The sequence below is a fragment of the Camellia sinensis genome, chromosome 8 (genome assembly GCF_055761805.1).
Source record: "Camellia sinensis isolate YWXY chromosome 8, ASM5576180v1, whole genome shotgun sequence".
Taxonomy (NCBI): domain Eukaryota; kingdom Viridiplantae; phylum Streptophyta; class Magnoliopsida; order Ericales; family Theaceae; genus Camellia; species Camellia sinensis.
This window is the reverse complement of record NC_138968.1, coordinates 122014460-122042271: the sequence shown is the minus strand read 5'-3', so window position 1 is coordinate 122042271 and position 27812 is coordinate 122014460. Positions and strand designations below refer to the sequence as shown.

The 27812-nt window shown below is 40.9% G+C and overlaps 1 protein-coding gene across 2 annotated transcripts; it reads right to left on the bottom strand.

Annotated features, from left to right (window-relative positions):
- Positions 1-10: 10 nt before the first annotated feature.
- On the bottom strand, positions 11-27812 carry LOC145797076 (uncharacterized). 2 transcript variants are annotated; one of them, XR_014338130.1, is made up of 11 exons: positions 27493-27665; positions 27235-27397; positions 25568-25628; positions 25347-25479; positions 24942-25065; positions 23364-23420; positions 23155-23251; positions 16126-16333; positions 2833-2941; positions 1319-1379; positions 11-431 (listed from the first exon to the last, which is right to left on the bottom strand). XR_014338130.1 is itself a non-coding variant. In XM_082883272.1 (10 exons), the coding sequence occupies exons 1-10, from the start codon at positions 27582-27584 to the stop codon at positions 369-371; spliced, it is 1059 nt and encodes a 352-aa protein (XP_082739398.1). In that variant the 5' UTR covers positions 27585-27812; the 3' UTR covers positions 11-368. The 2 variants fall into 2 exon arrangements, 1 of the variants encoding a protein (XP_082739398.1); XM_082883272.1 differs by lacking the exon at positions 2833-2941 and having other exon boundaries at positions 27493-27812.

Here is a 27812-nt window from a genome sequence, read left to right as displayed (position 1 = left end):
AAGATATCGATTCAGCTGCAACATTATAACCACTTTCAGTAGCAATGAACACATTCCACAAACCATTAGACAGTCATCTGGGCATGAAAACCCCAGCATTCAAAATTGTAGTGCATCGAGTGGAAGAAACTTTGGGCTCAAAATATGATTGAATCTTATTGTTAAAGATCAAAAGAGAGAATACAGGATTCTATTGGTGTCGACTTTATAGAGCAACGGTACAGTAGTCCCACCGTTAGCTGGTAGCAGCAAAGCTCCAACCTAAATTGCTTTGCTAAGCAAAACAGAAGTATAAGCAGTGAATTTTCTCATAAGCTCCTTCAGGCACGAGAAAAATGGAAGTGGTACAGTTTGGTAGGTAGTTTTCATCACTTCCCCGTTGAACAGAGCTGAGAGACGAGCTTCAGAACTCCCCACATGGGTGCATCATTCTGCAGGTAAACAACATAAAACAAATTGAAATGAAACAATAAATTGGTGATGAAGATACTGTATATTCCCTTGAAACACCCCTCTCTCATGAATTAAGGGTACACAAGAGACACTGTAATTTCCAAGGGATAAGATCTCCCACTAAACAGAACAGCAATATTTTTAAACATTTGTGACTTAAATTTTCTATTTAACAAAAGAAAGAAATAACCACGTAAAAAAGCATCATATCAACTTACAAAAGAAAAAGAAAAAAAGAAGCATATCTGAAGCAATGCCCAAACATAATGCTTGCGTAACATGCTTCTTACCATGAGGTGCCCCTTTCATCACAAATTAAGAAAACAAAAACAAAAAAGTCACAATGTTCTTATGCAAATTAAGTACTAAATTTCCAATGCAAAAACAGTTTAGTACTGAATTTTAGATTTGAAAACTTTCACACAAATATCTTGGCTAAGAATGAATATGAAAACTACTTTTCATCGAGTGCATTCAACATTCAATGATAAGTCAAGTTTATTCGAGTAAAAGTTAAAGTGGTAGGTTATTACAGGTAATCAAACACAACAAAACTACTGCATGTATTCAGTTTTAAGTACCTAATCACATTATCAAACAGGGGTCTATGAACTCATACCGTATTTGCCATAAGAAAATTTGTAAGGATTCATGATGCTCAATGATTATGATGCTCAATGATTGACACTTATTCCTCTATATATTTACAGGGCATCTGAGTGGTCAATTATGTCAAATAATATCATCTAGATAGGTTATTATGTTATCCTGGTGCAGGTGGTGAAGACCTGTTTTTGTAAATGAATGTTCCCGAGGTCGCAGGAAATGGAGGAAAAAAAGGAAACCAAATGTGCAGTTCACTCACCAGATACAAAACATCAAATGCTTCACGGTAGCTATCAAGAGAATTCATGACATTGTCATTCCTGCAACAGTAGTTTATAATGTTAAGAGACTATATCTATTCACAAATCATCATCTTCCAACATTCAATCAAAGTCTCTGCCATATATATACACAAGCAAATCAAGAACAGTTACGATTTCTCATATGCGGCAGCTCATGGGATATTTTTCTTCCTATATGCTAATGAAAACAAAAAATAAATAAATGAAAACACATCTTCAGTCTAGTGTCCATCAGCTTCCAGAAACCACACAGCAAAAGGCTTTGGTGGGCAAGAAGACATGGGTTGAAGTCTCACCAGCAGACAAGGGCTACTATGGTCACACTCAGGTAGGTAAGGTCATCAGATGATGGTTGCCCCCACTTTTTCTCATCAAAAAAATAAAAATAAACAAATAATTAAAAAAATAAAAATATTACAGTAACATCATAACATGGAACAAGTGGTTGAATTGCTACGACATGCTTGACTCAAACTCAACAGTGTTCTAATTATTTAAGGTCGGCTACCTGGATCCATTTCCACCCACTTCTATCCAAAATCATATCCTTAGTCAAGTTTACGGTGATTATGTCATTTCTGATCACCTCAACCCATGTTCTCCTTGGTCTTTCTCTATTTCTTTTACTGCCCTCCATGTGGATCATCAAATCACTCCTTACGGGTGCATAAATTGGTCAATGATACACATGACAATTATACGCACAAAACGGAAAGTAGAAGAAGAAGAATGAAAGAAGAAGCTGCAAGATAATATACAGCTATTGACCAAAATTAAGGTTCTCTCCCTTAGAAACTTGTATTTCGATTAGAATGGTTCAAGGTACATAAATTCTCCTCAGATAACTAAACCATAAAAACATAACATAACAATGACCATACGATCTCAAATGATTTTCCTTAATTTTATCTTCAATTAGTGCCACTTATTTATGTAATACCTAGAAAAACCGTATTGAATTACTTAATAATAAATTTAAAAATAAAAGTATTTCCATGTGTTTATACTAAATATGGATCAAGTATGGAATTGACCTAGCGTAACAAAAAATTATTTGTTCATCCATCGTTGTATTCGATTTATTGTGACATCAGATATGTACATGGTGGCCACTAATATTCTGGCCCCAGAGGATAGAGGCACTTAGGGGGTCCACTAATGGGTAGCTGGGAGATGGGTGGGTAGAGGCTACAGGTGGGCAATGTCCCCTGATGGCCCACCCAACCCAACTGAACCCAATATTTTTAGTGCTTCAGATAAGTATTTTTGCCTGTAAGGCCAGATGGGGATAAGATTTTGAGCACGTTTCTTTTCGAACTAGACTTAGTATGAGAAATTCTAGCCAGGCACAGCACAGCCAGCCTATTTATAAAATTTCATATTATGATGAAAATCAATCTTTAATGGTGTAGATCTGTGCAAGGAGGGTGCAAATCGAACCAAAACGCAAAGAGATTTGAACGAATCTCACCAAAAATGGAAGGAATCACAGCATAAATGGATTAGGTATGTCTTGGACCCAACCCAATGTGAACGAATTTACATAGCAGCTGAACCGGCCTTTATTTATTTGAATCAGACTGGTACAAAAGAAAACCAATAATTAATCCGGTTCAAACCAATACATACCACAAACCATCCGGTTTGAATACAGTTTTTTATCCCACAGGTAAACCGTGTGTATCCAAACCGAGTTGGCCAAAAACCGATATGAACCTGTTGGTTTGCTATGTACCAGCTGGTTTTCAAAATCATGATATGGATACAAAGTACTAGTTCATAGAAATTGAATGTCCTACGAGTTTTACAAGAAAAAATAAATACAGAGGAAAAACATTCATTTTCAAGCAAATGATTTTAGTGCCAGGATAGCAAAATTGGATACAAGTTATAGCTGACAGAAATTTTAAAAAAGCAAAAAATAAAAAAGGGAATAAAAAAGCTGCACTAGACCTGTACAGACACCATGTGCACTATTACTTTTCCGACTAGAATGGAGAATTTTAATTTTATGCCACAATCAAGTTCACTCCAACACCTATTAGAGTGCATCTTTAATAAAGTTTCCCCATTACTATCTATAAGCATGATATGATTTGAGTAATGCATTTTGCAGTATATTGCTTCAGAAAATGAACAAGAATGCGTAGCCATAGAAAATAAGAACTTCGGATATTTAAGTTTCAAATTTACTTAACCAAAAAATAAAAAATATTCAAGTGCAATGAAATCATCTTGAGGTTTGGATAGAGGGATCACATAATTTTATAAGTACCTATTTCCTAAAAAGCATGGACACACGACACAACACGACACGGACACATTGATACATCAATTTTTAAAAAATGCAAGACACGACACGTGGGGGACAAGCATGAAATATATATAATTTTATATATTTATTATATGTTATATAATGAATATGTCATTCAAAAATAATAAAAAATGCAACATGACACTGTGGAGAAAGTGGTTTGGAAATACTCTTCCGATCCTGGGGAACGCTCGAGATTCTCTGTTAGCCACCTGAAAAAGAATCAATACTCCGGTCGGGGGTGTCGGAATTAGCACTCCGACGGGCAAGTCAGTCTCTACTCTTTGAATTACTTGTATTTTAAGTGAAGTGTAATAGTTCTCACATACCTCTTTCTGGCTGATGTTCTTCTATTCATATATTTTCTTTCTTGGGCCTCGGGATCGGGTCCACTTTCAATTCGCTATTCGGCTTCAACTGTAACAAACCGCTTTTCACTCGGCCCCTTGCTCGACCGGCTATTGGGCCGAATAGGATAGGGTTCGAGCGTGTGAGATGGCGCCGAATGCTATATATTTTGACCCAGAGTTCGACTATTCGGCATCTCTGCGACTCCCAATATTCGGCCCTCACAATTGCCCCCCAAGCACTCCACTAACGACAGTTGGCTGGGGTGTTTGGTTTCGGACTCGAAAAGTCAGAGCCGAAATTCGGCGGCTGACCTCATTTCAACGCAAATGTCTGAGCACACGCTTCTCGGTTATCACTTCAACTTCCCGCCCCTTCGTACATTTCTATTTATTGTGATTTAAAATTTGGATGTCTTTTCAAATACATACACACTTTTAGACGCTCGTCACTGGACTGCCTTCCGAATTACCTCTGCAACTTCCTTTTCTTTACTATCCTCCTCATCTCTTGTAAGTTCTCTTCCTCTCTGCCCTGAATCTTTTCTCTTGCTTTGTTTTTGGCTTAGCACGATCCTATAAATTGAAAGAAATGGCAAAACATTTAAAAGATCTCCTTTCCTCGGATCGAATCTCTGGCTTCCGACGCCATTTCTCCATTCCTGATGACGTCCGTCTGTCTGACAGACGGCACCTCGATATGGAGAGGGCTGATGAAACCACGATTGTCTTCCCTCTCCTATCAATCGCAGAGGGTGGAGTCCGTTTTCCCCTTCACCCATTCCTTAGGGCTGTGCTTTGTCATTGGGGTTTAATCCCTTCCCAACCCAATGTCAACTTTTTTAGAATCGTAATGGGGATTATCGCACTAAACCGTCTCCTTAGGATTAACCTCAGCATTCCTGCTATTCGGCATTGTTATGCCTTGGCCAAGTCTTCTGGTCGGCATGGGCGTTACTTCCTTAGGGCCAAGGACACCGACCATCAACTAGTGACTATGCTTTCCAGCTCTGGGAAGCGAGTCGACGATGTTATGGTCGTTGTCCAAGATAATTGGGAATTCGGCGAAGGCGAGGATCGCCTCAATCCTATTCCTAGACGAAGGGGCGAATCAGGTGGCCGTGTAGCTTCTTTTATTTGTTTTTTGTTAGATTTATAAAGTTTCATTTTCGAGACCTCATGGTTTTGCTTGTGCAGGGAACGATTTGAAGAAAGCCCAGACTTCAACCGACGACGCCGTTCTTTCGAAAATCAAGGTTGCGCTCAGACATTTCGACTGGCCGAGTCTTCAAAAATAGGAGAGGGCGACCCACGTTCTTCTTCGCTACGAGCCGACTTATACGACCTCGGCGGCAGAAAACATCCCAATTCCGAAGCGTGAGGAGTTTCTTACCGCCCTTATCTTGACCGATTTCAAAAATTTGAGGCAAGTCGGTTTCGAGGGGTTCGATTCGGAACGACCAGAAGTAGCTGAGGTTGCTGAGTCCAATCAGTCCGAAACCGAAGTCGAGGCTTTGAAGTTAGCCTTTGAGGAAGCTGACCTCAACTCAGCCGACCCTCCATCTACTTTGGGCCGAGAGGACCTTCCACTTGACGATATTTTTCATGGTCTAGAGGACCTTCCCGGCGCGTACCCCGAAGATATGGCTGGGTTAAGCCTCACAAAACTTGCCAAGAAGGTGAACACGGAAAGGATGGCAGCACGGCGAAGGGCAGAGGCCATTCGAGCTAGAGTGCTTCCTGCCACCGAATCTCAACCCTCCCTGCCTGTTAGCAAATCTCAGCCCTCCTTGCCTGTTATTGAGGAGGGAACGGCAGAAAACCAAAGTGCCGAGGCCGAGTTGGTTGTGCAGGCCGATCAAGAGGCTGAACAAAGGGCAGAGAAGCGCCCTGCCGAGGTTGACCGCGCTGACAAACGACCTCGTTTAAAGAAATCGGATGTGATTGTGCCTTTCGTTATTCAACCGAAGATAAAAAAACACGCCGATCCCTTGTGATGCTTCGGTAATTAAAGATCCAACGGTCGCTCTCAGCATAGTTACGTCCGTTTCACTGCCGGCTAACAAGGCGGCTTTTCGGGCGGAGCCGGATCTGGTTGCAATAGCATTAGCCGCACAGTCGGCACTTTTGGTATATATCTTGACTTTGCCTTTTCACTTTATGAAAATACTATTTTGGTCTTAACTTCCAGTTTTGCAGACCGTCGGAAGGATAGCGGAGATGGGTCGTCACCATCATAACGCCATCGAACAGCTCGACTATCTTCAAACAGAAGTTGAGGGCCAAAGGAGCAGGGCCGAGTTCGAGGCTTTAAGGGCGAAGATGGAAGGGGCGTGGGCCGAGGCCGAGATGAAGAGGGCACGGAATGCGGATGAACTAAGATTTGCAGCCGAGAAGAGGGCGGACGCAAGCGAAAAGGCGCTGAAATTGGCCCAGGAGGCGGTCTCCAAACTGGAGGCTGAGTTGGAGGAATTAAAGAAGGCGAAGGAAGTAGCCGACTCGGAGGCTTCTAAGGCATTCGAGGCTGGGAAAAGTGCTGCCTTCGCCGAATATGTAGATGAAGTCCCCAAATTTGAAAATCGGAGATTCAAACACGGCTGGCTCAAAGCCCTTGCTGCTACTGATGTAACATTGGCTATGCCAATTCCACACGAGCAAGTGGATATTGAGTCGCTAGAGTCTGACTCCGAGAATTAATTTGGGCGACACCTTTTTGTGCTGGAGCAATAACTTCTTTTTTTTTTTTTTTTTGTTTTATTTTAAGAGTTTTCGAATGTATTTTTACAGCTTTTTGTTGGGTAATTTTCATGTGTAAAATGGCTACAATTTGTGTCCAATTTCCTAATGAAAATTTCCTTTTTTGCCTTGCTGTTATCTGTGCTAAATTTTGTTATTGATGAATGATATTGCTTTTGCTTGCAAAATGGCTACACTTTGTTTTTAATACTAAGTATCGATCGGCATTGGGTTTAAATACTTGGCCGATCAGATTGATAAATCTGCCCTTGCCACAGCCAGTGCACGGGCTTCATTAGCCGAATAGGCCTAGTTCGTGGAATGGCTGCGGTATAAATCGATCAGCATTGGGCTTAAATACTTGGCCGATCAGATTAATAAATCTGTCCTTGACCCAGCCAGTGCACGGGCTTCATAAGCCGAATAGGACTAGTTTGTGGAATGGCTGCGGCATAGATTGATCGACATTAGGCTTAAATACTTGGCCAATCAAATTAATAAATCTGCCCTTGCCCCAGCCAATGCACGAGCTTCATTAGCCGAATAGGCCTAGTTTGTGGAATGGCTGCGGCATAAATCGATCGGCATTGGGCTTAAATACTTGGCCGATCAGATTAATAAATCTGTCCTTGCCCCAGCTAGTGCACGAGCTTCATAAGCCGAATAGGACTAGTTCGTGGAATGGCTGCAGCATAGATCAATCGGCATTGGGCTTAAATACTTGGCCGATAAGATTAATAAATCTGCCCTTGCCCCAGCCAGTGCGCGAGCTTCATAAGCCGAATAGGCCTAGTTCGTGGAATGGCTGCAGCATCCATCGATCGGCGTTGGGCTTAAATACTTGGCCGATCAGATTAATAAATCTGCCCTTGCCCCAGCTAGTGCACGAGCTTCATAAGCCGAATAGGCCTAGTTCGTGGAATGGTTGCGGCATCCGTCGATCGGCGTTTGGCTTCTGGCGTTTGGCATTAATGACGTCGCCTCGGGGGCGCTGCATACATATGAATAAATGGGGTGAGTTCGTGCCAGTGACTCTACTTATTTTTATTCAGACTCGATTTAAACTAGCTTGGGGCAAGTGCGAATGCCAAGCAAACTGTTCTTCAACAGCAGAGGAAAAGGACGAACGCTGGCTGAGCTAGACACTGCAATGAATCGCAGCAGCGAGCCTACGCGCACGGGAGGAAGGACATCCAAGGAAAGGGAAAAACGTCAGCCCCCAAGTCGTCGAAACAGATCACCCCGAAAAGAAAAACAGCAATGGGGAAGCTCCCTGTGACCACGACCGAGGAATGAGCCAGACGCGACGCCACGACCATTGAGTTTTGCAGTGTTCGTGGGGAATAAACCGATGACTGAGGCAGATTCCATCGTTAATGATCCGGGTGTAGCGGTCGAGTTCGCTCGACAGATCTTTCCACCGGAAGTCCAACAATCGATGGTTAGACGACAAGATTTCGAAGTGTTTCGAGAAGGTATCCATGGGGCGGTGAAGGGGCTGTACACCGCCTACGAAGTCGGCATGCACCTGTGCGCCGCGCGGCGGGAGATAGAGAAAAAGGACGAACGGATCCGCAATTTGGAGGCTTGAGCGGAGAAAGCCGAGCGTGAACTTAAGGAGCTAGGAAGGCTAAAGCTGCCGAGCCGCATACGGCAGATCAATCTAACCCGATCGTGGAGGAGAGGGTGACCCAACGGCTATTGAGTCACCCTATCGCCGACCGAGATACGACAAGCATGTTTGCCGTAGAAAATGCGAGGACTATGGGTTCTGAGCAAGGCTTCCATGCGGGCCGGAAGGTTGGGATTGACAAAACGAAAGAGAAACTTGCAGAGGTCTGCCAATGCAAGAACCGGGGCTTTAGGCACGGTTGGATCGCGACACTTCAAGCCGCGGAGGCTCTCCGAGCAAAGGGTGTTGATTCGGCGTTGCCGTTGTACCAACGTGATCATTTTCCTTTTTCCGCCTTTGAAGTCGAAAAGAGTGACGATGAGGGACACGCCGCATAAAAATATTCATTGTAATGCTCAAACGGAGATTACGTCTAAAATTATGTAATTATTGGTTGATCGAATAAAAAGATTTTATTTTCAATGTGTTTTGTTGTAATTTTTGTTCGGCACACACGTGTTTGCATGTGTTTTATTGTATAAATGTTTGAATAAGCGTATTTTAGATGATTGAATAGACATTGATCGGCCTGAGTTAAGCACAATCAAGCATTTCATCACGAATGTTTATATGCTTTGATATGTAAACGGTTTTTGCCGGCTCGACACAAAAGAGCGTTCTTCATTAAATATCTATTCGGCATCTACGTGATCGGCCTAGTTTTAAATCCGTATGCTTTTTCTGCCCAAAAGCGCTATGCACCGATGAGGCTCTGAATCAGGAGGCTTTATCGGCCCAAAGGCATCATGCGCCGATGAGGCTCTGAATCCGAAGTGGCCAATCGTGATATCCACGAAGGGCGCTCCGAATCCGGAGGCTTTATCGGCCTAAAGGCGTCGTGCGCCGATGAGGCTCTGAATCCGGAGGCTTTATTTGGCCAATCGTGATATCCACGAAGGGCGCTCCGAATCTGGAGGCTTTATCGGCCCAAAGGCGTCGTGCGCCGATGAGGCTCCGAATCCGAAAACTTTATTTGGCCAATTGTGATATCCACGAAGGGCGCTCCGAATCTGGAGGCTTTATCGGCCCAAAGGCGTCGTGCGCCGATGAGACTCCAAATCCGGAGGCTTTATCGGCCTAAAGGCATCCTACACCGATGAGGCTCCGAATCCAGAGACTTTATTTGGCCAATCGTGATATCCACGAAGGGCGCTCCGAATTTGGAGGCTTTATCGGCCCAAAGGCGTCGTGCGCCGATGAAGCTCCGAATCCGGAGACTTTATTTGGCCAATCGTGATATCCACGAAGGGCGTTCCAAATCGGGAGGCTTTATCGGCCCAAAGGCGTCCTGCGCCGATGAGGCTCCGAATCCGGAGACTTTATTTGGCCAATCATGATATCTACGAAGGGCGCTCCGAATCCGGAGACTTCTAAATTGAATTGCGCGATGAAGAAATGAGAAACTTTGCATTGAAAAAGTGAGATATGTACAAGTATCAAGCCCCATAAGTCGGGTTAATGATAGAATTTACACAAATGCGTTGAATTCCAAGGCCGTGGAAGACTCTGTCCAGACATGTCTTTTAGCCAATATGCCCCTACTCTCGCGATCGAGTCGACCTGATAGGGGCCGTCCCAGTTAGGACCCAACTTTCCATCGGCCGGTTTTCTGGCAGCAAGAAGTACTTTCTTCAGCACCAACTCTCCTGGTGTGTAGCAGCGCAGCTGAACACGTTGATTGTATGACTTAGCAAACTGCTGTTGATACCGTGCCACGGATGCAAGGGCACGGTCTCTTCGTTCTTCAATTAGAACTAGATCCAAGGCAAGTATCATGTCGTTTTGGCCCATATCAAAAACTTTTGATTTCAAAGTTGGGAGGCCGATTTCCAGGGGTATGATTGTCTAGGTTCCAAAGTATAGAGCAAACGGCATTTCCCCAGTGGATCGCATCGGCGTAGTTCGATGGGCCCACAGCACACTCGGCAATTCTTCGAACCATTTGGCTTTAGCTTTCTCCAGCCTCTTCTTGATGCCGTTCAAGATGGATTTGTTAGAGGCTTCGGCTTGACCATTGCTTTGGGGGTAAGCCGGCGTGAAAAAGTACGGCCGGATGCCATACTTGCTGCACAGCTCTCGGTAGACGCCACAATCAAACTGGATGCCGTTATCTGAGATGAGAGCTCTCGGAATGCCGAATCGTGTTATGATATTTTTCCATACAAAGCGCTTGACATCGGCATCTCGAATGTGCATTAATGCCTCCGCTTCAACCCATTTCATGAAGTAATCTGTGGCGACGATCAAGTATCGCTTGTTTCCTGGGGCCCTCGGCAATGGTCCTACGATATCAAGCCCCCATTGGGCAAACGGCCAGGGACTGGTGATAGAGCTCAACTCTTCAACAGGCAGATGGGTTAACGGGGAGAACTTCTGGCACTGTTCACATTTTTTCACATAACATTCGGCATCAGATCTCATTGTCGGCCAATAATACCCCTGTGTTATAGCTCGATGGGCCAAAGAGCGCTTGCCAGAATGTGCGTCACAACTGCCTTCATGTATTTCAGTCAAAAGTTCTTCGACTTTGTCCGGATGCACGCATTCTAGGTATGGACCAGAAAGGGACTTTTTATAAAGCTTTCCTTGCGGATTCAAGTAGTAACGCAGGGCTTTGTTTCGCAGCTTGTGCGCTTCTTTCTTGTCCTCTGGGAGCTGTTCGAAAGATAGGAATGAGGCAATGGGATCCATCCAACTCGGTCCAGATTCTATGACATTGACCTGGACTTCCTTCGAAGGACCAATGCTTGGCTCCGAGATGAAACCCACCTTGATGGTCCGTTTGATCTTTGAGTTAATGGCGGAGGCTAGGCAAGCCAGGGCGTCTGCATGCGTGTTCTGATCACGCATTATCTGATTCAATTCATGATGGTGAAATTTTTCCAGCAAGGAGTTAGTCGTTTTCATGTAAGCCGCCAGGCGGTCATTTCTTGCCGCGTACTCCCCTTTCAGCTGATTAATCACCAGTTTTGAATAGAAAAATACAAGCAGACGCCGAGCACCCAGGAGATGTGCATTCCGCAAACCGGTCAAGAGGGCTTCGTATTCGGTTTCGTTATTTGATGCTTCGAAGCTGAGTTTGACAGCCTGCTCAATCACTACGCTGTCAGGAGCCATGATTACTACTCTGGCTCCACTGCCCCATTGATTGGATGACCCATCACAGTACAGCTGCCAAATGTCCCCAACATAAATTCTCCAGTTCGGCGTAGGTCGAATTTCATCAGACTTGAAGTCGGCAAGACCCCCAGTAAATTCGGCCACAAAGTCAGCAAGCACCTGCCCCTTGATTGAGGTTCTAGGTAGAAATTGAATGTCGTACTGGCCGAGTTCAAGAGCCCACTTTGAAACGCGTCCTGATGCTTCCTCACTACGCAGTACTGATCAGAGGGGGTAATCTGTTACCACCCCAATGCTGTGCCCCTGGAAGTAATGCATCAGTTTTCTTGCCGCCATAACCAGGGCCAGGATGAGTTTTTTTAGCGGTAGGTAGCGTGTTTCAGCGTCGACCATTGCCATGCTTACATAATACACTAGCCGCTGTTCCCCCAGCTCTTCCTTTATCAGTACGGCGCTGACGGCCTGGTCGGAAACTGCTAGATACAAGATGAGCGGGTCGCCTGCCGAAGGTGTTGTCAGGAGAGGAACTGATTGGAGGTAGGTTTTCAAACCGTCGAAAGCGGCTTCACACTCGGCGGACCATTCGAAAGCCTTACCCTGCCGTAATGTATGGAAGAATTGTCGGCAGCGATACGTGGAACGACTGATGAACCTGTTGAGTGCGGCGGCCATCCCCATTAACTTCTGTAGTTCCTTGACTGATCGAGGGGAGCCGAGTTCTAGGATTGCTGTGATTTGCCTTGGGTTGGCTTCTATTCCTCGGTGGTTAACAATGTAACCCAAGAATTTGCCGGAGCCGATCCCAAACGCACATTTGGAAGCGTTCAGCTTCATTCTATATTTACGTAGAATGCCGAATGTCTCTTTCAGATCGGCTATATGATTCTGTTCTTCCTTGGACTTGACCACCATATCGCCAATGTACACTTCCATAGTGTGGCCAAGTTGCTCCTTGAACATAACAGTGACCAATCTTTGGTAGGTTGCCCCTGCATTCTTCAGCCCAAAAGACATAACCTTGTAGTAGTATGTTCCTCTTGGGGTGAGGAATGCAGTTTTCTCTTGGTCCTCTGGATACATGGCGATTTGATAGTAGCCTCTATTAGCATCGAGAAAGCTCATACGCTGATGACGTGCTGTAGCATCTACTAGTTGGTCTATCCTTGGGAAAGGAAAACAACCTTTGGGGCAGGCTTTGCTTAGGTCCGTGAAATCAACGCAGACTCGCCAGGTCCCATTCTTCTTCTTCATAACCACAGTATTAGAGAGCCATGTAGGGTAGGTCACTTCCTTGATTGCCCCAGTGTCAAGCAACCGGTCAACCTCTTCAACAACTGCAGTAGTGTGCTCTGCGGCTGATCTCCGGCTTTTCTAGATGATCGGCTTGCATTTAGGGTCAACATTTAAGCGATGTTGCGAAACAGACGGATCTACACCCGGCATCTCATATGGAGTCCACGCAAATACATCAAGGTTGCCGAGCAGGAAGGAAATTAGCTGCTGTCTGTCGGCCTGATTGAGGGACGCGCTGACCATGAAGAACCTGTCTGTGTTGCCGTTGATTTCAACTCAATCTAGGTCGTCCGTGGCCTTTTCACTTGGGAGCCTCCCAACGTCGTCGAGGCTTTCCCGATCTGTTACCTCAATAGAGTTCACTTGCAACTCCTTGGGCGTCTTTTGAGCAAGGAGATAACACGCTTGAGCCGATTTCTAAGAGCCACGGATTTTCTCAATGCCACATTCTGTCGGGAAGCGGAGCAGCTGATGATAGGTGTTTGGCATGGCCTATATAACATGCGACCAGGACCTCTCCATGATGAGATTATACGGCGATGATAGCTTGACGACAAGAATTCCACATCCACTGTTCGAGAGCCCGCTCGGACGGGTAGTGTGATTTTCCCTAATGGATATTCTGGATTGGCGTTGAAGCCGAATAGTGGATAAGGAGCCGGAGAGAGATCTGATTCTGAGAAGCCAAGTTTGGTGAATGTCCTATAATACATAACCTCTGATGTGCTCTCCGAATCAATAAGCACGCGCTCAACGGTGAATCAGTTTACATGTAACTCAATTACCAAGGGATCGATGTGGGGGAGTGTCACTTCGGCCAAATCTGAGTCATCAAAAGAAATATTTGCAGCTTCATGGGGCCGTTTAGCCGGAGTGAGTTGATTTTGAGGCTTGGGATTCGACTGAATCGTATGCACCGCGGATGAAATTGGCAGGCTGTATATCATGTGGATCACGCTGAGTGGAGGGGAATCCTGTCTTAATGCTATTGCTTTGGTTGAGTTGCCTTTTCGGACGTACTGTTGTAGTCGACCATCCTGCACCAATTCCTCCAGGTGATCCTTCAATGCATAACAACTCTCAGTTTCATGGCCATGATCCTTGTGATACTCGCACCGCCTATCCCATCTGCGAGTGTCGGGAGGTTCCACCATTTTGGACGACCATTTGAAGAATGGAAGGTGTTGGATTTTGGACATGATCGCACTGATCGGCTCTGACAACTCTGTATATTTCTTGTTGGCGTGACTTGTGCGCCTGCTGTCGACTTGCAGCTGTTCAGTTGCCTAGTGGGAGCATTGGTCACTTGATCGGCGAGAGTCCCGTCTCTTATCTCTTTTTGCTCGATGCCGTGGTTCAGGGCTCTGAGGTGCTACAAAATTCAACGGCTGAGCAGTTTGAGAAGGAGCCGTCTTGTTGGTTACATTTCTGGCCTAAACCCGCAAGGCATCATCTTCCACTTTACAGTATTCTTCAACTTTCTTCATCAATGACCAAACTGTTTTAGGCGGCCGTCTGGTCAAAGAGCTGCGAAGGGCACTGTCGGGTTGCAACCCTATCTTGAAAGCGGTGATGGTCATGGAGTCACTGCAAGCATCGTCTACCAGATTGAAACATTCCCAATACTGCGCCGAATACGCACGAAGGGTTTCCCCCGGTTGAATCTGCATTGCCCAGAGGGAATCGGCTTGCTTTGGCTGGACCTCATTAGTGATAAACCTTGCTCTGAAGGATTTTTGGAGTTGGTGGAAGCTTTTAATCGAAGCTGGCTCTAGTTTATAATACCACCTAACAGCTAGTGGTCCCAAACTGCTCGGAAATATTCTGCACATAAGAGCCTCATCGCCTGCATGCAGCCTCATGGCTTGCTTATGATGGCGGATGTGATCGGTGGGGTCTGATTTACCGTCGTATAAGGTGAATGACGGTGCTTTGAATTTCTTGGGTAGCACTGCCTTTGCAATCCGTCGTACGAAGAGATCGTGCTAGTCTTCTTCATCTGAACTGTTTCTTCTTCGCTTATGCCTTATACGGGGACTCTCTTCAGAAGAATTGGTAATTTCGGGTCGCCTCTTCTTCTTGGGCTCCGGGGATAATGAATCGGAGTCACTATCAATGTCGACTTGTCGGGCTCGAGGTCGTCGACCACCTGTCCTCAGAGGTCGTTCGGGATCTAGGCGTACAGCTTGTTTGGACTTCGCCACTTCCAAGGCCAAATCTTGACGGAGACGTTCGTTCTCAGCGATCATGTTCTCCAACCTCTGTTCATTTTGCTTTGCTTGTTCCATGATCGCCTACATTGTCTCATGCTCTGAAGTCGAGGGTGAGGCGAAGTTTAAGGCGCGTCTTGCGGCGATGGTCTCTGGTCCAAGCATGGTTGTTGGAGTGAGGTTGTCCTCTGCGTGGTTTCATTAGCAACTATTGAAGGGTCTTTTGTTACGCCCGCCATGGATGTATTTGAGTATTCCCACAGAAGGCGCCAATTGTGGAGAAGTGGTTTGGAAATACTCTTCCGATCCTGGGGGACGCTCGAGGTCCTCTGTTAGCCATCTGAAAAAGAATCAACACTCCGGTCGGGGGTGCCAGAATTAGCACTCCGACGGGCAAGTCAGTCTCTACTCTTTGAATTACTTGTATTTTAAGTAAAGTGTAATAGTTCTCACATACCTCTTCCTGGCTGATGTTCTTCTATTTATATCTTTTCTTTCTTGGGCCTCGGGATCCGGTCCACTTTCAATTTGCTATTCGGCTTCAATTGTAACAAACCGCTTTTCACTCGGCCCCTTATTCGACCGGCTATTGGGCCGAATAGGATAGGGTTCGAGCGTGTGAGATGGCGCCGAATGCTATATATTTCGACCCAGAGTTCGACTATTCAGCATCTCTGCGACTCCCAATATTCGGCCCTCACAGACACTAATTCCTATAAATTTATATGATTTTTATTTTATTATTGTATATTAAGTTATTTTGTTTAAACTTATAATTAGTTTTACCTGTGTCTAATCGATATGCACGTGGGTTTAAGCGATAAACACTTATATCCTCCAAGTATCCAAAAAGTGTCTGGGTCTTTAAAAAAAATTAAAAAATAAGACACGTTTTGAAAAATGTCGGACACATGTCGGGAAGTGTCAAAAGAGTGTCAATGTCCGACAGGGCACAACACGAATACATCACCTTTTTAGAAGTGTCCTTGCTTCTTAGCCAATTTCAAATATAAATATTTAAAATGAATCCAAGTGAGATGTAATATAGATTGAGCAAATTTTAAGGACTTACAGAAATCCCACAGATATTCGTGTTTCATAGTTCAAACCATCGGACATTCCCAAGTCTCCAATGTGATCACCGAGAAGCAGCACGTTAGTTCTCTTCTTTACAGAGGCAGTGTCATCAATTGGCCCATCAGGATCACCCAAATGATCATGAACCGGGGCAGCCATATCAAGAGCATGTTCATTCTTATTTAAAACATGAATCGTCTTCCCTGTAACAATAACAGGATTCTTGATGTTGCAGTGAATCATAGAAAATTTCAAAACCAGATGTTTCAACAATCAAAGAACAAATGGTTACTAAATAAACTCCTTTACACTGCCTAACAAAAAACAAAAAGATGTGTAATTTATGTATATATATATATATATAATAAAACAAGATGATTTCAAAAATGTCTAAGAGATACAATTGGTTAGAACGGTGCAGATTGACCTATTGAATAGCTGAGATTACTTGATTCGAAATAAACTTCTTGCCCAAACAATTGTTTAACTTTTATTTTACACAATCCTGCATCGGGAAAAGAAAAAAAAGTGAATTGTTTCACTTATATAAAGTCAACCTTATGCTCTCATTTAATATTTGTAGTGATATGCATACTTCAGTTCAAGACATTTTAAATTTTTAAATAAAATTTAAAAATTTTAATTAATTAATTTTTGGGTAAGTTGGTTGTTTTTTGATTTAGCTGATTTGGCTGAACCGTTTTTGGTTTGACTGATTTGCCGGTTTAACTGCGATGTTAGTGGTTTATCAAAATATATTGGTTAGATTTATTTGATTCGAAATAAATTTCTCACCTAAACAATTATTCGCTTTTAGTTTACACAATTCCAAATTGAGAAAAGAATGATTGAGTGAGTTGTTTCATTTATATAAAATAAACTTTATGCTCCGATTTAATACTGTAATGTTGTTCACATTTCAGTTCAATACAATTTAAATTTTAAACGTTTCAATGATGACAAAATTGGAGCTTTTGACAAAATTCACAAGGAAAATTATGACAATTATGACAAAATTGCTCTGATGGAGGTGTCATGATATGAGTTCATGCTCCTCATTGGGGATACATACAAGTTGATACAACGACTTTTTTGAAAGTGAATTTTGGGGATGATCAAGTTTGAAGACATTGAGAAATTTTTTGAAAGTGAATTTCGGAGAAACGCTAGCTACAACCCACTCTTTGTAAAAATATATATTTTGACTCATTTATTATAAACATACATAGTTCGGAAAGTTAGTCTCTCTCTCTCCCCCTCTCTCTCTCTCTATATATATATATATAAAGTTCGACTTTAACTTTTATTTTTATTTTTATTTTTTTGAAATGGCAGAACACTGGTTGGTGTGCATTATTTATTGTTTAATTTTTATTTTTTAGGATTGCCGAGCACTGGCTGGTATGCATTATTTGTTGTTTAATTTTTATTCTTATTTTTTGGGATTGCAAAGCACTGGCTGATGTGCAATATTTGTTATTTAATTTTTATTATTATTTTTTGAGATTGTAGAGCATTGGTTGGTGTGCATTGTTTGGTGTGTTGAGGTTTCCGTGGTATTTTTTGGTAACAAATGTATAATGGATACGAAATGTTTATGATCGAGTTATATATAGAACGTTTTAAAAGCATTTTTTTAAGCAGTCATATAATAAAACTAAAATGTATGCTTAAGTTTTGTTGTGAGTGCTTTTAGGCATGGGTTATCCCTAATATATATATATATATATAAAAGGCAGGTTGACATTATCTATGCATTCCCCACAGAGTGATTATATTCACTTGAGATAGCAAGCCACCACTTATGAAAAGGTATATAATAAGATAGTGGCATATGATAGTGGTGTTGGTGGTAGATAGTGGCATGTATAGAATATGATAGTGGTGTTGGTGGTAGATAGTGGCATGTATAGAATATGATAGTGGTGTTGGTGGTAGATAGTGGCATGTATATAATATGATAGTGGTAGATAGTGGTAATATATAATATGTAAGTGGCATATAATGGGTTATAATGATGTTTGTAATATCTCCTATATAAGGAGTGTCATTTGGTCTTGTAAAATAAGAAGTTTTGAATATAACAGAAATATATTCTTTCTTCCTCATATTTTCGGAGTTCTTCTTCCTCATATTTTCTAAGTTGGTATCAGAGCTACAAAAAACACAGCAGCCCTAAAACCGTCATAGCCATGTCGGAAGTCACGTCCGAAACCACTTCAACCCCTGCCGCTGCCATTCCGTTGAAAACATCAAACTCTCACTCTGTCCAAATCACCACCATCCGCCTAAATGGTGATAATTTTCTCCGCTGGTCACAATCTGTCCGGATGTATATCCGTGGGCAAGGAAAGATCGGTTACATCACTGGTGACAAGAAGGCTCCTGCTGTTAATGATCCGCTGTTCGACAGTTGGGACGCTGAAAACTCCATGGTTATGACATGGTTGGTCAATTCCATGGAGGAGGATATAAGCTCTAATTACATGTGTTATCCTACTGCACAAGAATTGTGGGATAATGTTAGTCAGATGTATTCTGACCTAGGAAATCAATCTCAAGTTTTCGAATTAACTTTGAAGTTGGGAGAGATTCGTCAAGGAGATGATTCCGTCACCAAATATTTCAATTCGTTGAAAAGGTTGTGGCAGGATCTTGACATCTTCAACACATACGAATGGAAATCGGTTGACGACTGCAACCACCACAAGAAAACTGTGGAAGACAGCCGTATTTACAAGTTTCTTGCCGGCCTCAACATTGAGTTCGATGAAGTGCGAGGAAGAATTATTGGCAGACCTCCTCTCCCATCCATTGGCGAAGTATTTGCCGAAGTCAGAAGGGAAGAGAGCCGAAGGAGCGTCATGCTTAAGAAAAAAGGTACTGGTGAATCAATTGAAATTTCTGTTTTAATTAGCGATGCTGCGGCCAACAAGGCTGCAAATTACCAGCGCAGGTTTGATGATAAGCCACGGGTCTGGTGTGATTTTTGCAACAAGCCTCGCCATACACGTGAAACGTGTTGGAAGATCCATGGCAAACCTGTCAACTGGAAAAGCAGCAAACAAGGAGAGAAGAATCGTGGCTTTCCTACCGCTAATGAAGCCGATTCAGGTCCCTTCAACAAAGAGCAGATTGATCAACTCTTAAAGCTGATAAAATCCAACTCCTCATCCGGTACTCCTAGTGTTTTGTTGGCACAAACAGGTAGAAATCCTAAAGCCTTCTCTTGCCTAAACTTCTCTCCGTGGATCATAGATTCCGGTGCCTCCGATCACATGACTAGTTTTTCCCATTTATTTAGTACCTATTTCCCTTGTTCCGGTCATGACAAAATTAGAATAGCCGATGGTAGTTTTTCACCTATTGCAGGAAAAGGATTTATTAAACTAACTGAGAAAATTAATCTCAATGCTGTTCTTCACGTCCCCAACTTAGCCTGTAACCTTTTGTCTGTCAGTAAACTATCTAAGGATTCTAATCGTCGTGTTAAATTTTTTGAATCCCATTGTGAATTTCAGGACCAGAACTCGGGGATGATGATTGGGCGTGCTAGGATGCTTGAAGGTCTTTACTACTTTGATGAAGTACCTGTTAGTAATAAAAAAGCTCAGAGCTTTAATAGTACTAGTTCAATCTCTGTTCGAGAAAAAATAATGCTATGGCACTATAGGCTAGGACATCCTAGTTTTCTTTATCTGAAACATTTATTTCCAGAATTATTTAAAGGGATTGATTGTTCTTCTTTTCATTGTGAAAGTTGCATTTTTGCAAAATTTCATCGCTCTACTTATTTGCCAAAACCTTACCAGGCTTCCAAACCTTTTTATTTGATTCATAGTGATATTTGGGGCCCTTCTAAAATCACTACTCTTTCTGGTAAAAGATGGTTTGTTACATTTATTGATGACCATACCCGCTTATGTTGGATTTATTTGATGAATAAAAAATCTGACGTGAAAAATTTATTCACAAATTTTTACAATATGATTGAAAACCAATTTCAAACCAAAATTGGTATTTTACATTCTGATAATGGAACAGAATATTTCAATGAGCAGTTGGGTGAGTTTTTGGAAAAAAAGGAAATTTTTCATCAATCTACATGTCGGGATACCCCTCAACAAAATGGCATTGCAGAACGAAAAAATAAACATCTACTTGAAGTAGCACGTGCTATAATGTTTTACATGCATGTTCCTAAATATTTATGGGGTGAAACAATTTTAACAGCCTCTTATTTGATAAACAGGATGCCTACAAAGGTGTTAACATACAAAACGCCTTTCGATTGTCTCAAAACTTTTTTTCCTGACACGAGGTTGTTTTCTGATTTACCCGCCAAAGTTTTTGGATGTACTGCCTATGTTCATGTTCCCAGTCAATTTCGTTCAAAACTTGACCCCCGTGCTATAAAATGTATTTTTTTGGGTTATTCCTCAAACAAAAAGGGGTATAAGTGTTTCGACCCTCAAACCAAGAAATTTCATGTGAGTATGGATGTGTCATTTGTGGAAACAAAATCCTATTTCCCCAACACTTCTCTTCAGGGGGAGACAAGTGGAGTAGAAGACCGTTTTTGGGATATTTCTATCCCGCTCCCCAATGTCATTTATCCTACACAAAAACCACATCTGTCTGATAACGATCACTTAGGAGAACCAAGTTCTATGGTGCCTAGTCAAGAAGATTCTTGTTTAGGGGGAGAAGTACTACAAAATGATCTAAATCCTGAGCTTCAGGTTTATACTAGGAAGCGATTTCATCTGAGGAATAATGACCCGAATGTCCATCCTAATGACCCGAATGTCCACCCGAGTTCTGACATCGAAATTTTAGGTAATCCTATTCCTTCTATTTCCGACCTTGATGTTCCTATAGCAATTAGGAAAGGTGTCCGAAATTGCATTAAACATCCTATTGCAAATTACCTCTCCTATCAAAGACTGTCTAAAAACCATAGAGCTTTCACATCTAGGATTTCACACTTGTTTGTTCCAAGGAATATACAGGAAGCATTGGATGATCCGAATTGGAAATTAGCAGTCATGGAGGAGATAAATGCTTTAAGGAGAAGTGGTACTTGGGAGATAGTTGATCTACCTAAAGACAAGAAAACAGTTGGGTGTAAATGGGTGTTTACGATAAAATGTAACGCAGATGGAAGCGTTGAGAGATACAAGGCGAGACTGGTGGCTAAAGGCTTCACTCAAACTTATGGGATCGACTATCAGGAGACGTTTGCTCCTGTTGCTAAAATAAATTCCATCAGAGTACTGTTATCTCTTGCAGTAAATTCAGATTGGCCTCTAGATCAACTTGACATTAAAAATGCATTTCTCAATGGTGATCTTGAAGAGGAGGTGTTCATGAGCCTACCGCCTGGATTTGAGCAGAGACTTGGAAGCGACAGAGTATGCAGATTGAACAAGTCATTATACGGACTCAAACAATCACCAAGAGCATGGTTTGAACGCTTTGGGAAGGCAGTTATCAGTTGTGGCTTCTCGCAGAGTCAAGCAGATCACACAATATTTTATAAACATTCAAAAAACAGTAAAATTGCAATTTTGATTGTTTATGTTGATGACATCATTTTAACTGGTAATGATGAAGCAGAGTTAGCAGCCCTCAAAGAGAAACTCGCAAAAGAATTTCACATTAAGGATCTGGGAGCCCTCAAGTATTTCCTCGGAATGGAATTTGCAAGATCCAAGGAAGGTATATTCGTTAATCAGAGAAAATATGTTCTTGATCTCCTTGGAGAAACAGGTATGCTTGGTTGTAAGGTGGTGGAGACTCCGATCGAGCCTAACTTGAAGTTACAAGCTGCTAAGGCTGAAGAAGTCAAAGAGAGGGAACAATATCAGTGACTTGTCGGGAAATTGATTTACTTGTCTCATACGCGGCCTGATATTGCCTTTGCAGTCAGCATGGTAAGTCAGTTCATGCACTCACCAGGGGCAGAGCACTTTGAGGCCGTTTATAAGATCTTAAGATATTTGAAAGGAACTCCAGGGAGAGGCTTACTGTTCAAGAAACATGGACATCTTCAAGTTGAAGTATACACAGATGCAGACTGGGCAGGAAGTGTTACAGACAGGAGATCAACATCCGGATACTGCTCCTTTGTAGGTGGGAACCTAGTTACATGGCGGAGTAAAAAACAGAATGTGGTAGCTAGAAGTAGTGCAGAAGCAGAGTTCAGAGCTGTTGCCCATGGAATCTGTGAAGTAATGTGGATTAAAAGAATTCTTGAAGAATTAAAACTCTCTCACCCGACACCTATGAAGGTCTATTGTGACAACAAAGCAGCTATATCTATAGCTCATAATCCAGTTCTACATGATCGGACAAAACATATAGAAGTGGATAAACATTTCATCAAGGAGAAAATCAATGCTGGCATAATCTGTATGACCTACCTTCCAACAGGTGAACAATTAGCTGATGTGCTAACGAAGGGACTACACAAGAAGCAATTTGATAAGCTGACTAGCAAGCTGGCTATGGAAGATATCTTCAAACCAGCTTGAGGGGGAGTGCTGGAAATTTGTGTTAATGCATATAATAAGATAGTGGCATATGATAGTGGTGTTGGTGGTAGATAGTGGCATGTATAGAATATGATAGTGGTGTTGGTGGTAGATAGTGGCATGTATAGAATATAATAGTGGTGTTGGTGGTAGATAGTGGCATGTATATAATATGATAGTGGTAGATAGTGGTAATATATAATATGTAAGTGGCATATAATGGGTTATAATGATGTTTGTAATATCTCCTATATAAGGAGTGTCATTTGGTCTTGTAAAATAAGAAGTTTTGAATATAACAGAAATATATTCCTTCTTCCTCATATTTTCGGAGTTCTTCTTCCTCATATTTTCTAAGTAAAGGTATAGCTGAAATTTTAGGAAGCCTTCTTTTTTTTTAAATAAAAAATAAAATAAAATAAAACAAAACATGTACACAAGGTTACGTAGCAAAATAATTCCATTATCAGGTGAAGGAGGTATAATACCTTTAAAAGATACTAGTTGACCACTCTGATCGAAAACCATGCGGTTTGACACAACCTTGACATTTTTAAAAGATCTATGCAATTTCTGCCTCAGGACCTGGTAAAGTGAGAAAGGAGAGGCACTTATGAGTGCAAATTAGAGCTTAAAATAATAGATAAAGTCTAGTTCTTGCAGAGCATGGCAACGCAGAGATGGACATAAAACTAACCTCTTCTATGATATCTGCAAGCCCTGCAGAAAATATAAGTACAGGAACATCATTCTCCTGCAGATTATATCAACAAAAATGGAAAAGTGAGGCCAAACTCCACCCACCAATTCTTTGGTTCAGTTACAGTTTTTCTTCTTAATGACCGTGGCTTTTACACACTAGCTAAAGAAGACCGCTTAGGGGATGTTTCAAAAAAATAATATTAATAACACAATACTAAAATTTTAAACAATCAATGCATGAATAGCATTTAGTGATAAACCATGCCTCTAGGACTCAAGAATGAGATCGTCTTTCATGCTCATTTTGTTACAAAAGGATAGAAAAGAGGTAGGGAAAGTGAAGGATGTAATGGGTATTAATAGGGAAAAGGAAGCTATCTCTCTCTCCTTTTGTTTTGTTTATTGGCAAGATTTGAGAAGTAATTTTTTGAAGGCCAAACTTGTCAAGAGAGAGAGCCCTTTCCTTCCTCCTTTCCTCCCATTTTTGGGAGGAATGCCTTTCTTCTTCTTCTTCATTTTTTTTTTCACCTCCTTTATAACAAGCAAGAGAAAACATATCAATCCTCAATTAGACATAGTACATTTCAGTTTTAACTGGTAGTTGCTTGTGTGTTTATTAGATGCATTATAGGATGATCTGCTGGAAGTTTTCAAACTTTAAGCATTTAGTGGGATTATCAAATAACCCTAACCCTTAAATACATCATCGCCTCCAGGTCACGTCACTCAGCAAACTTAGAGAAAAGGCCGGAAAGGTAGCATTAACTACGAGAGAGACATCTATATTCCTGCTCACAAGAGATGAGATCTTAACATGGATACCATATTGTACTTGTGAAATTACCACAACTTGTTCTAAAATGAAATTTAAATGTTCACTTGGTAAGAGTAACTTCCCTGCATTGCCAATATTAGTTGTTCCTCGCACTAAAAACTCAAAAATTAAAAGAGTACACCCACACTATATTGTTTGACTTAATTAGCAGGATTATTTAAATCTTCCAAAGCAGTTCTTGAAAAAAGAAAATAAGAGAACAATTAAGGCTCTGTTTGTTTGAGTTTTGGAGCTTTAGTTCCAGTCATTGGTTCTCACGTGGTGTTTATTTGCAGCTTTCAAAAATTAATTCCACGCTCACTTTTGAAAACTCGGTCGAATGAGGGAAAATTTGGACTAACCGGTCGTCCGACCGGTTAACCGGAACAGTGCAATTTTTTTTCCCCTTTTTTTTTCCTTTTTTATTAGTTTTAATAGAATTTTGAGTTGTGTGTTTGGTTATGGGTTGTAAGTTTTTGTATCAAATATCATGTTACATCAAAAATTCCCTACTAAATTGAAAACTCTTTTCAAAACTTATTCACCAGACAAATTTTTCACACTCAAATCATAATTCCAAAATTCACAAACTCAAAATATAACTCCTATTCTCAAATCATAGTTAGAAAGCTCTACCAAACGCTACCTAAATTTAACTCCAAAACTCATAAAGTTCTTCCAAAGCAGTGATTTAAACACCCCCCCCCCCCCCCCCAAAAAAAAAAAAAAAAAAAAAATTCAGAGAACAATGAAATTTACCTCCAAAAACTCAAAAAGTTCGACAACTCCCTCCCTAAATGCAATTGTGGCATTAGCCACAGAATTTTTTATTGCATCAAATGTAAGGCCTCCCTCAATAAGAAGAGCATGAGTTTTTCCCCACCTACATGAACAAAATAAGAACCTTCAATTTCTTAGTACCAAATCAGAGAGACTATAAAAGAAAGCATTCATGAATTGCAAAGGCATTCGCCGCTGTCCACTGAAGTAACAAAATCAAATTCTTAGAAACCTCCACATTAAAAGGCTTGTAAGCTTGTTTAGATGCTTAAAAGCTACCATATTGGTCAGCATAAAACATTCAAAGTCAGATGAAGGCGGTCCAGTTGGATATATCGTTGGTGGGGCAAATTATCATTTGTTGTGAATCATCTAGTCACGTACCACTCTTCCATGAGCTTTGCTTTCTTGTCAAGTGGAATTGTTGGGTTGAATTCCAATGGATGATAATATTCATATAATTCTTGCCTCTTGACATCATACACGGGATTCCCCTGTTGCAGAAGGCCATGACTGCCTACAATTGTATGAGAGACTAAAAATTAAATTGTGTACAAATTAAAAGAAGAGACATTATAAAGAGTACAGAACCACTAATAACTTACTCTGCCCTCGACGGCCATCAATCCAGTACTTTGTTAGAGTTGCATCAAAATCTGCAATTACCTAATATTTAAAAGAAAAATGGCATGAATAATTATGGAGATATAAAAACGAACATAACAATGGCATGTAGAAATGGAAATGGAACATAGATTCAACATAATCAGGATATTTAGAAATAATATGTATCTAAGCGAACATGATACAAGCATGGCAAGTAGATGAGGATACATTATAACAAAAAATCTCCCCTGCATCCTACCCTTACTCCTTGCCCTTCCCTTTCTCTTTTAATAAAGCCAAATGATATTACATTTACGTTTTTGAAGGAAAATAAAAAAAAGTTTTTAAAGGGTAAAAGTCAACCACTACAATTGAAAGCTATGCTACATGGGCTTGGGTATGAGTGCGTGTCCAAGTGCCAAACCATCATAAACTCAAATCTTAGAATATTGCGATATGTATCCAAAATAGAATATGGGTATGGGGACTTGTTATAGACACACATATTACATATTATAGAATATTCTTAGATAGGATATTATTAATTATGTAAAAATATAATTGAAATTGAATAAGGTTATAGAAACCATGTTAGAATTTTTCTCTCTCATCTATATTAAAAGGTTATAAATGTTTCTATACTAGAAAATGTGAGTTTTTTATTCTTCAAACATTGTAAAAAGTTAGAGGATTGAAGTGTCTAAATTGAGTACCGGTGGACACATATTCCACACATTTATCTTTGCCATATCTGGTAGACATGGGTACTTTGAGAGAAATAAAAGAGTTCGTCTAACATATATTGAAAGTGAAAGGACCACATTGAGATTTTAGTAAAAATGCCAGGTGCTAAGTGTAATTAACTTTATTTTTTGGGGGGCAATTATTAATTGTACAGTGAGGAACATCACTAAGCATCCCTACCAGATTACTTATATTTTATTCTAAAATATTATTAAAAATTTTATTCCCTATTTTAGAAATCACTTTTTCATCTACTTCCCCAACAGACTCCCTATTCTTTCTCTATTCTATTAACAAACTCTATAATTTTTTCTCTATTCTATTAAAATATAATTTTTCATTATAAATTTTAAAAAAAATAAAAATCATAAATGTGTACAACAGGCCCTAAAAAATAAAAAACAAAAAAATATAAAGGTGCTACAGTGACTCCCTACAAATAGGGAGGCACTATAGCAATTGCTATTTTAGGGGAGTGTTCAAGGGAGTTGCTGGAAGTGTATAGGGCCATCAAACCCCTTAAAATAGGTAAGGAGGGGATATAAAGTTTCTATTAGGATGCTTAAAGCACACAAGTTTGGAAACTAGTTAAAATAGCAAAAAAGACACTACCAAAAAATCAATTATTCTCTCTACTTATTTACTTATTTTCATAAAAATTCAAAACGTCAACTAAAATAGTTAGTTCCCAAAACAAATACTCATAAAATTCTACATACAAATTTGTTCAAAATAAATTCTACATCCAAAGACCCAAAAAATAAAAATAAAACAAATCAAATCTCATATATCCATCCAGGGGTGAAGGGTTATAAGCGAAAAATTATATCCAAAATTGGGTAAAGCAATGAATGAATGAAATCAACAAGAAGAGAATAAAATAAACTAGGATCGATAAGAAACGAGAAAATGCGGCAGAAACCTGGAGTTTGGCAGGGCCAGCAAGCCGAATTGCGGACTTTTTCTTGTGAAGCAATTCTGGGTCGCCCACCACAACAACTGCAACCTCTGGAGAACCATTTGAGGCAATACCAACACCAACTTGTTCCATCTCAGTTTGATTCCTATTACTACTATACCAAAGCCTACACACACACAAACATATATATAGGATATGGAATGGAATGCAGAGATTGAATGTATGTAGTGAGAGATGAAGAACAAAGAGGATTGATTGAACCTGGAATTGATGTGAGTGCGAAAACAGCGGTGCTCGCAGATACTAGTGCTCCAGCGAAAAGGAATGATGTTGCTGTGGAGATGATGACACATGAGAGGTAGAGAGAGAGGACTTGTGTGTGAATATAATGATATACAAGTCCCAAACCCAACGCCAATTCCATGGACAGCCCAAATACAGCCAATTTAAATAGTAGGAGAAATTCTATATCAGTGGAATTTTTAAAATTTAATTATATTTTTCATAAAAAAATATTATGATTTTATTTTTTTAATATTTATAAAATTTATTATTAATTTGAAAATTAATGAAATTATCCC

Coding starts and splice junctions, on each gene's coding strand:
- LOC145797076 (XM_082883272.1), bottom strand. CDS start 27,584: ATGTGTCATCATCTCCACAGCAACATCATTCCTTTTCGCTGGAGCACT. Junction 27,398..27,492: donor CGCACTCACATCAATTCCAG/GTTCAATCAATC, acceptor GTGTGTGTGTAG/GCTTTGGTATAGTAGTAATA. Junction 16,334..23,154: donor TCAACTAGTATCTTTTAAAG/GTATTATACCTC, acceptor TTATTGTTACAG/GGAAGACGATTCATGTTTTA.